At 33.9% G+C, this 10,327-nt stretch overlaps 1 protein-coding gene across 1 annotated transcript; it reads right to left on the bottom strand.

Moving 5' to 3' along the window:
* Window positions 1–4,545: 4,545 nt before the first annotated feature.
* LOC132311235 (uncharacterized) lies at window positions 4,546–7,302 on the bottom strand. Its single transcript, XM_059809063.1, has 4 exons — window positions 6,880–7,302; window positions 6,693–6,758; window positions 5,137–5,309; window positions 4,546–4,969 (listed from the first exon to the last, which is right to left on the bottom strand). Exons 1-4 carry the CDS (start codon window positions 7,223–7,225, stop codon window positions 4,775–4,777), a joined length of 780 nt encoding a protein of 259 aa, XP_059665046.1. The 5' UTR covers window positions 7,226–7,302; the 3' UTR covers window positions 4,546–4,774.
* Between the last annotated feature and the right edge of the window lie 3,025 nt (window positions 7,303–10,327).

Raw genomic sequence — 10,327 nt, 5'->3', positions numbered from 1 at the left:
TGGAACGATGTGGCACTTCCTAGTATACTTAATCCAAGAAGTGGCTTAAGTCAAACTCGACAAACGCAGTAAATTCAAGCAATAATTACGAAAAGTAAACACACCGAAGAAGAAAAAAATAATAATAATAATAATAAAAAATAATAATAATAAAAAAAAACGTAGTTCAGTAAAGCCTACTTTCGCGGTGGAGATCCAGCGAAAGTCTTCAGTGTAAAATCGAAAATTACAAGTTTCAACCCCTCATTCTCTATTTTGTGTGATTTTCAGTGTCTCCCTCTTCCAACTCCAAACCCTAAACACGAGAGTACTAATTATGGTCCACGACCTACAAACAGAAAAAAAATTCCCTTGAGCCACACAAATCTCATCCAACGGGTTGTCGGGTTACGAGCCAGCACCAAATTCAGAACGCAACATCAAACATTGCACACATTGCAGGGGTGCAGTATTTATGCAAAACTAATTGACTATCAATCATGCTGAACATGTCAGGGCTAATAACAAGACCAGCAAACACAAAGACTGAACTGCATTTACCACCCCCAACACCATCTCCACTTTAACCAGTTGTTCCTACAACATATATCCTCTCCTCACCACCACTGCTCCAGGTGACTATCTCCGACACAATCACAACGACAACCACGCTGCATTCTGCTCATCGATGCAACCACTATGCTGCCACTACCACCATAATCATTGTCACTTGCACCAGAAGCACAAAACAGTGCCTCGGAATACAGCATTTTGGCAGTACCTTGCAGTTATAAGCAGAGACTGTGACAAAACAGTGCCTCGGAATCCATCTCTTTCTAAGTTGTGATTGAATTCACTCAGTGCAACCTTATTGACCATCTTTGAAATCTTTTCCATCTCGGAACTCAACCACATACTGTTTTAGGCGTTCATAACACGATAAAATCTCACCTTTCTAACACACATTTTCATCCCAATCTAAAACCAATTCAAGTTATCAGACAAGTTGGGCAATGGGTGCGAAATACCTCAAACCATTCAAAGAAATAGAAATAAAAACCTCGGTCAACAATTCTTTATGAAAGCTTAGTTATTAAAGGAAAAACACTAAAAAATTCCTTCTCTTACCAAACAGAATATATATGGAATAAAAGTTTAGCAATCAGTTGGATATTGATACTATAATGATCAAACTTCAAAGCCAAAGGATTATCCAAAATAACCATCATAAATATTTAGGATCAATAATACAAAAGAATGGGGAGATAGAAGGTGATATAGTTAGAAAAATTGGAGCAGGCTGGACAAAATGGAGGCAGACTAGCGCTGTTTAATGCGATAAAAGAGTAACAAATAAATTATAAGAAAAAATTCATCAAATAGTAATTAGGCCAACTATTTTATATGGTGCAGAGTGTCGAGTTTAAAAAAGAAAAATAAACAACGAATTCACGTAGCAAAAATGAGGGATGTTAAGATGCATGATAGGAGTAACCAAAAGAGATACGGTAACTAATTAATATGTGAGTGAGAAATTAGGAGTGTTGCTTATTAACGGTAAAATTAGATAAAATAGACTTAAATGGAATAAACATATTTAAATAAGACCTATAAATGCACCGGTAAAAGGAGGAAGACCGATTTGCATAGAAGTTAGGAGAAAGATAAAGCAACAGAAATTAACATGGAATGAAGCTATTAGAAATAATTTTTAAAAGTTAAATATTATATGACTGAAAGTTAGGACTCTTCCATAACCAGCAACTTATTAAACATACACGGTAACAACAAAAGCACAGCCCAAACAGAATCTAGCATGTTATTGGCAATAAAAATTTGTAGTATGTTAGATGGACATGGTATCTAGTGTTCATATATGTACAGACAAAGTGAGAGGCAAGCATCATTGTCCAGAAAAATACCCCCTCCCATTTTAACAAACCTAAACACACATCACTCATATGAAATGAAAAAGGGATGAAAATTTATTATGCTTAGAAACCATAAAATTTGGAGATAAAAAGAATTTAAAACTGCTCGTCTGCTTGTGATGACTTGGATCATCATTTTGTTTCATGCATATTTGTTGTGACCATATGAAATTGGTTTTCTAATCTATTGGGTTGGAATATGCATCAATGTGGCTCTCACTACTATGTTACATGGACTCGGGTATGGGTGTTGGACACGGGTACGTATCCATGTGTCGGACGTGTCAAATCTTCAACCAAAAGGACACACGAACTAGACTAAATATTCATTTTATTAATTATTTTATTTTATTTTCTAGAGTAAAATAATATCTTTATCTAATATAATATTCAATATAGGCATTTACTCATTTTAAAGTAATACTATAATGTAATTGAATGATTGGATATGCTTTTTAAGTACATGTCCAACCAAAAGTGCTGAACAAATATCCCATACCCATGTCCGACACGGGTACTTCACTACTTTTGAAGAGCCCATGTAACAAAGGGCTCTCTTACTCAGCTGGTGCAGTGGTCTGTTGAGAAGAAGATTACACAGAAGGCTCAGAGAAGGATCTTTGCAACTGTTATTTGGCAGATTTGGTGTGAGAAGAACAGCAGGATGCATCACCAAAAATCAAGAGATTCATTAGATGTTGCTAGGTTTGTATGGTGGGAAGTTTCAGAGTTAGCCAGTATGACCATTGATGGTGTTTTGTAATATTGCCCCTAGTAGGGCATGAACACTCAACCACCCATACGGGGAGGAGAGAACATACCATTCAGGTTAATGCCCATTGGCATGCTTGTAAAAAATTCACATTTAGCTTACGTACTTCTACTGGTATAAACAAAATAGAACATATTATGAGGATCCCTGCACATGTTAGGACTTAGGAATGAGAACATAAGTTAGAAGCTAATTTATAATCAAGGGTGGGGATATCTGGCGTCTGGGTTATTGTGAGAAAAAAATCCTAATCATGAAACATGTTTTTCTTTTGGATTGATGAGACAACACCATGTGACTAGTAATACTTAATGGAAACATTACAATGACATAATGTGGACTGCGATTATGTTGGTGAGGTGATAATTTAATGTGATAAATTGGGGCAATTAAATATGACATGATAATGTTGAAAGTGTTAGCAAGTTTTATATTTTTATTTATATTTCATGTTAGCAAGGGTACCTTTGTCTCTTCCTTTATTTTAGTTAGGGTTATTTCTTTTTTTACTTCAGTCTCTTCTTCGTAACCAATTATTCTGTAATACGACAGACACATACTTTTCTCTTCTATTCTGATTGCACAAAACTTTACAGAAAGGTCAAACCTCTAAGGGAGGTTATGTCACATGGGAGTCCAAGTGGCTTACTCTCTCACTTAGGCCATGGTGAACCTCAAGGAGAGGTCTCAAGAAGGAGCCCGAGAAAGGGTCAAGGAGGGTCACCTCAACATAGCCTAAACCTCGGCCACTAAACCAAATACCTCCTAAGATCCCAGAGGACTATTGTTTGTGAACCTCACATGGCAAATTGTCGGACACCAAGTTATGGAACACCTGTGAATCTTGCTTCCAACTCAAGCAGTTTACAAGGTGCATCAAGGATCTTCTAGTCTTCAAGTCTTTATGGCATTGCTAATTTATGGAGAAGCGGTTTTGGCCATGGGCATTGAGTCTTCAAGTGGGGCTTATTTGTGAAGAAGAAACTCTGACAGCAAGGTTAATCCAAAGAGGAGGTTTTCACAGTTGTCTTTAAGCAGAACTTATATAAGTATAGGTCCTAGCAGCAAGGTCTATACAAAGAGAGGAGAAGAGGTCCTAGCAGCAACGTCTATACAAAGAGGGGAGAAGAGGTCCTTGATATATACTACCTCAGTCCCATATTAAATACTCCTTTTGGGGATTCTATCTCTTTAGGTCAACACACATTTCATTGTCAGTCTCCGAAATTCAAAAACCATCCCTAAAAGGTTTAAGGATTTACATGGTTAATTTGGAGAAGTTTTCAAAATTTAAGGATACCATAGGAAGTTTTGATATTTTTACATCACTTTTCAAAAGGAACATTTATATTGGGACATGTCAAAGAGAAAAGAGGGACAATTGTTTTGGGCTGGAGGCTATGCCAACAGCAAACCTTCTTCTCAGGAGAGGAGATACTCACAATAATAAATGACTTCAGAGGGTTGGGACCCAATTGGACAGAGATCTTGGAGGTCGAGGTTAGGGTCATCTTGAAGCACCACATGCAATAATGTGCATAGTGAAGTCATTGTCAGTAAATTATTACCATGGGTGTATTCCATTTGAAAGCTATTCTCTAGGATTTCAAAATCACCATAAATAGATATGAGTGATGATGCTCAATAGTGGTGCTACCCATGAAAGATAGGTGCTGCTGTGGCAAAGGATGGGTGCCTGATACCAACAACGTGTATAGGTAAAAAAATAAATAACATGAAATGTTACCCATGTGACATTCCACCTTAAGTTTTGGGTTGTTTTGTCAAATCTAACAACCCAAGCCCACTTGAATACAGGTTATATGAACACGACATAAATAAAATATGCATGCTAACTCAAGCTTCCAGAAAAACCATGAACTGAACCTTCAGTCCACTTAAACCCATTAAACTTTGTATTTCTGACATTGAAAGATAATAACCACATCCCCCTCAAAAGGTAATCAGCAGATTGAGTTAAGACCGTTTAAAGTGACTGACGGCATCAGTAGCTTCTTTTCATGGTAATAATATGTACATGTGATACATTAGATGGATACGTACAAAAGAGGTGTGAGATACCAAAGAAGCTTCAAACAGAAGGAGCAGACCTGAGTACCCTTTCTAGTTTCTCAGCCTTGGCGTAATCCTTGTCAGTGAGAGGACCAGCAGGGAAAGGTGTGATTTCCACAACCAAGTGTGGAGTTGGGAGCTCATCAAACAGAGCTCTCACATTGTTACAACACACACTTTCTCCATGAGCACTTTCTCTCCTAATCTGACAACCCTACAAACATGAAAAAAGATTGGTAACAATCAATAACACATTATTTTTCAGATTATTATTCTTAAAAGAAACTACAGAATACAAATTAACAAAACGCAGAAGAAATCTAAACAAGCAAATAAGAAGGAAGATCATTCCTAAGAGTTTTTTCTTTGAAGTTGTATTACCTTGTGGGAAGTGGCATCTCTGAAGTGATCATCATCTGATAGTAAGGATGCAATGGCTTTAAGAAGGCACTGTCCTTGAGATTTGGAACGTATTCTATAATTCCGCCTAAGTGTGCCCTTTGTTGTAGGATGCCATTTGCTCACTAGTTTCCTTTTGTCAGCTGCTTCTTTCTCTGCTTAAACAAACAAGCAATTGAGTTTTTTCATTTTCAAACAAGATATCAAGAAAAATAACAAAGGCACCCCCACATGTGCAAAGACTTGAATTATCCAGAAAACAATAGTACTATAAAAGAATCAAAGTTTATGTACAATATAAAAAGACAACTGTCCTGCTCAAAAATGATTTTGCAAAAAGACATCCTACGATTGATCCAAAAAATCCCTCACGCTATGCATTGTCCACTGATTGTTCACTTCATTTCTGAGTATTGGAAAGCAAAAGCACAAAAGTACTGGCTGAAAGATGATTCCTTCCACTCTGTCCCTATTCTATTTTTTTTTTTTTTTTTTTTTTTTTTTTTTTACTTTGATAAGTAAAGATGTATTAGAAAATGTTCAAAAGGGGAACACATCCACGAAGCTACACAAAGGCCAAAGGCCAAGAAGGAACCAACCCAAAAAAATCAACAAATTCATCTATAGATTTACACTTCCTCCCCAAAACCCAACAAAAAAGAGAGCTAACAATAAGAGTTTTAATGCCCCAATAGCACATTTCTCTCCATCAAAGCATCTTCTATTCCACTCCTTCCATAAACACCACCAAATGCATAAGGGCGCCACCCTTCAAAATTCACAAACGTGGGTTCCCGCAAGGCACCCTCTCCAAGCATCAATCAACCCTCTCGAAGACTGAGGCATGACCCACTGAAGTCCAAAAAAACAAAAAGAAGAGCCCAACAATTGAAAGCAACGTGACAACACAAAAGGAGATCGTCAACTGACTCACCATCCCTCTTGCACATGCAACACCAATTGATAGTGACCAGTCTTCTCCTTCTCAGATTATCAAGTGTCAAAAAATTGTCCCTATTCTTATTTGCTTTTCCTAGATGATACTCACACACCCACCTCAAGGAATTGTTTGCACCCAAGAAGATTCAAACATTAGACTTGATGCTTCATGAGGCATCACAGCCAAGTTCTTACCCACTTGAGCCAATCCCTTGGTGTTTTGTCACTGTTCTTATTACTATATCCTGTTTTCTAAAATGTTACCTTTTCAAACAAACACCTAATTGTTGATTAGTAAACAAAAGTACATGACGACTTAACCAATTTTTTAATTTAATTTTACTCTCTGATTTGTCCTAATCAGTTAATTACTGACCTATTGATTATAAAAAAAAGTTATCATTAACAGAATCAAATGGAATAAACAATTAATTTGATAGAGTAAGTACATTTTCATTGAAAGAATATATTAAGCTTTACCATCCCTTGAACTAGACTCAGTTGCTTTGATTTTTCAATTCAAGTAATACATTAGTCCATGGACTCGCATAAAAGCATTAATAAAAGATAAGACATCAAAATTCAATAAACCCACAAACCTGGTTTGCCTTGTAACTCCTCAAACCACTTAGAGAACCCCAATACAGCATCACCAGTTTCCAACTCTAAGAATCAAAAGAATAATATTAACAATGAATCAAAATGAAATCACATTTCAATAATCCATTTATTTTTGTGGGAGTGAATAATATTCACACATATATATAAGGACATTATGAAATAGACCTGCGACAAGTGGATTAGCTTTGGATCCAGCTAAACCAGCCTTCAAAAGGGCATAGTAGATGCAAAGCCTGCCAGCCCACAAAACAGGAGTTTCAAGCAAAGAAGCATGTAGTATTGTGGGAGTGAAATTGGGTGATCCCAATCTATTCAAGTAGAGCAATCTTTTTAGGCTTTTGGGGATGGGTCCACTTCCAAAACATGGAAAGAGGGTTTTTGGCAGCAAAGTTGCTGCAGGGTGGCGTTTGTCGAAGTAATAGCACTTGGCAATGGTGGTGATGGTGGCGGAAATGGTGGTTGTGAACTGGGTAGAGGATGCGAGTGCGACGGAGGTGGTTTGCAGAAGCATCTCCTTCTTGTTATACTGAAAATGACAATAGCTAATTGGAGGCACTCCAATGCGTTTTTACCAAAGTCTATATCTATGTGTGTGATAATATATTATACGGAGTACTATTTATATATATAGATACACACGTGTAGAGATAATGGGATAAGAACGAAAGCAAAAAGTTTTATTTTTTAAAAATAATAAAAAAAAAAAAAAAAAAAACCTGAATTCTCTATTAGTTGTCTTTATTGATAAGATTTTATTATTATTATTATTATTATTATTATTTCGAATGATAAAAAGAATACGCCTTATAGTTATTTATTAATATTAATTGGTGCATTATTAAAGGTAGCGAAAGCAAAAAGTTTTATTTTTTAAAAATAATAAATAGATAAAAACCTGAATTCTCTATTAGTTGTCTTTATTGATAAGATTTTATTATTATTATTATTATTTTTATTATTATTATTATTTCGAATGATAAAAAGAACACGCCTTATGGTTATTTATTAATATTAATTGGTGCATTATTAAAGGTAGCGTGACGTAACTACGTTGGCACGGATTTAGGAAATAAGATTTAGGAAACAAGTTTTTGAGATTCTGCTTTCGAATTGCACTCCTAATTTAAGTAGTACATATATTATGAAGTCGATACACTACTCTAAGAAAATAAAAACAAAAAAGTTATGTAATCTAATAAAAAAAAGTGTGTAAATAAGGTATTGGTGTGTTTTTTGCCAATTTTTTTATTTTATTATTTGAAAAAAAAAAATGATAATTTGAGTATAGACAATTCATTATGATTAAGCGGGAGCAAGGAATTTCATGAGAAAAATTAAACATGACAACAAGAAAATAATAATAATAATAGTAGTAAATAAGAATGCAACAGGACAAAAGGCAGAAAAACAGTAATAACGAATTAATATGTTTTGATGACTTATTTATTTTTTTATCAATTTGTCAACAAAAATACAAAATATAAAATTGTTGTCAAACATGCCATAAGTGTATAAAAGTCTAAGTAATAAATTTAAAAAATAAGTGAATAAAAAACGACTTCATTATTATGGTTAGAGGGGAGCAAGGGATTTGATTCAGGGAGACATATAAACATGACCAAAAAAAAAACACCAAGAGTGCAATATGAAGAAAAACAATAATAGTGGATTAGTGTGTTTTCATGACTTGTTTATTTATTTATTTTTTTTATCAATTTGTCAACGAAAACAAAAAACAGAAAATTTTAGTAATAAATTTAAAGAATAAGTGAATAAAAAAATGAATGAGAGAAAAAAAAAAAAAATACTACATAATACATATAAATCATATATGAGGGCTAGAAAAATTAATTTGTTTAATATATATATATATATACACACATATATATGTGAGAATTTTGAAGAGAAAAAAGTTAGGTTGAAGAAAGAAAATGTAATTTCTTTTGAAGAGAATGTAAATAAATTTGAAGAAGAGTAAGAGTAAGAAGGAAAAGAATAAAGAATTATTTTTTAAATTATAAGCATACAACCTTAAAAAAAGAAATGGGCCACCCAAGCCCATGCTGGCTCCACCCTTTTCTATCTTTGAATTGTTAGTGTGGATAAGTGGATTTCACTATTTGATTTTATAGTTTGGGGTTAGGAAGAGGGACACTTGTACGAACGAGTCGTACTTGTATCGTACTCGTGTCGGACACTAATACTTCTCTGATATTACTCGGATACGTATCTGACACTCATACACGTGTCTATAAATAAAATTTAATTTTATTATTTCGAACACTTCCTCAACACTTCCCGACACTACGTCGACATTTCTCGGACATTTCGCTGACCCTTCTCGAACATTTCTAACACAAATCTACCCGCTTATCTTGAAAATAATATATATACTATCATGACAAAATAGTGAAATACTGGTATATATGATATAAAAATCATTACAATAATGACATAATTTTATTTTCTAATTCATTTCAGAGCAATTCTTAGTAGAGAAATTATAAATGAATTAAAGTTTTATAATATTATTACTAAATAGATGTATATAAAAAAAAATTATATTTATATGTAGCCATGTCCACACCGTACCCGTGTCATACTTTTATAAAATTTGACGTGTCAACATATCAGTGTCATATCGTATCCGTATCCCGTATCCTTGTCCATGCTACATAGATTAGACCTAACTCTAATGCTTACCTTTTTTCATCTTCAGACTTAGTGTGACTAAAACAAAAGTTAATTCCATGCTAAGCTAAGTCTAGATTTTAATTTTATATACTGTAATATGTGATAGTGGAAAAAAGAAAAATGAAAAAATGAGAAGAGAAAAGGGTTGAAGTAATCAATATGACGAAAAAATATACGAACGTATCGTAATCGTTCATGTTGTACATGCACACGAGCTCACATAAACAATTACAATGTACCCGATGCACCGAGCACATTATATATGTTTTCGTTGTTGACTCATTTGGTTCTCTTACTAATGGCATTTGCTGGCTTCCAGCTTTCTGCCAAAATAGTACATCATTCTTTACATATTTTCCAAGTAATTATGCATCAACGAGCCAATTTTTACTTTTTTAAATTAAGAAACAAAATAAAATAGCACAACAGTTCCACGACATCAATACCAATTAATAAAGCATTTAAAATTTCTTCTAAGTTTATATTTGTAAAAAAAAAATTAAATTCGTATAAATAATTAATACGATCATCTATCATATACACTAGATATGCTATTATGCTATGATTTGTAATTTTCCTATGTCCCAGCTGGTTAATTTTATGAATTTTGTTGGTGATGACATTATTAAAAACTGCAATGACAATTTAGGGCATGAAAAAGAAAGTTTAGAATAATTATAATAAGGCACAAGAGCACCTAAAACAAAACAAATTTGGAATTAGAAGGTAGAAATTCCATATCAAGATTATTTTACAACAAGATCACATGCTTTAGTTAATTTTCTAAATCTGTTTTCTTCTTTTGATTAATTAGAACTGTCACAATTGGCTGTTATGCATAATTTGATATTTTTACCTAATTTTTTTCTTCTTTGGATCAAAGTGAACCGTCACATTTATTTATTTATTTATTATTATT

Source organism: Cornus florida, unplaced genomic scaffold (assembly GCF_030987335.1).
Source record: "Cornus florida cultivar Cherokee Brave unplaced genomic scaffold, ASM3098733v1 CherokeeBrave_3.0.0_Hap2_Chr06, whole genome shotgun sequence".
Taxonomy (NCBI): Eukaryota; Viridiplantae; Streptophyta; class Magnoliopsida; order Cornales; family Cornaceae; genus Cornus; species Cornus florida.
The sequence above is the reverse complement of the archived record's forward strand: the minus strand, read 5'-3'. Positions and strand labels throughout refer to the sequence as shown.

What these genes read in the sequence shown, in the direction of transcription:
- LOC132311235 (XM_059809063.1), bottom strand. Translation starts at nt 7,225, where the DNA reads ATGCTTCTGCAAACCACCTCCGTCGCACTCGCATCCTCTACCCAGTTC. An exon ending in AGCTAATCCACTTGTCGCAG is followed by an intron (nt 6,759 to 6,879) that starts GTCTATTTCATA and finishes TTTGATTCTTAG; the next exon opens with AGTTGGAAACTGGTGATGCT. An exon ending in GAGATGCCACTTCCCACAAG is followed by an intron (nt 4,970 to 5,136) that starts GTAATACAACTT and finishes TCATGTTTGTAG; the next exon opens with GGTTGTCAGATTAGGAGAGA.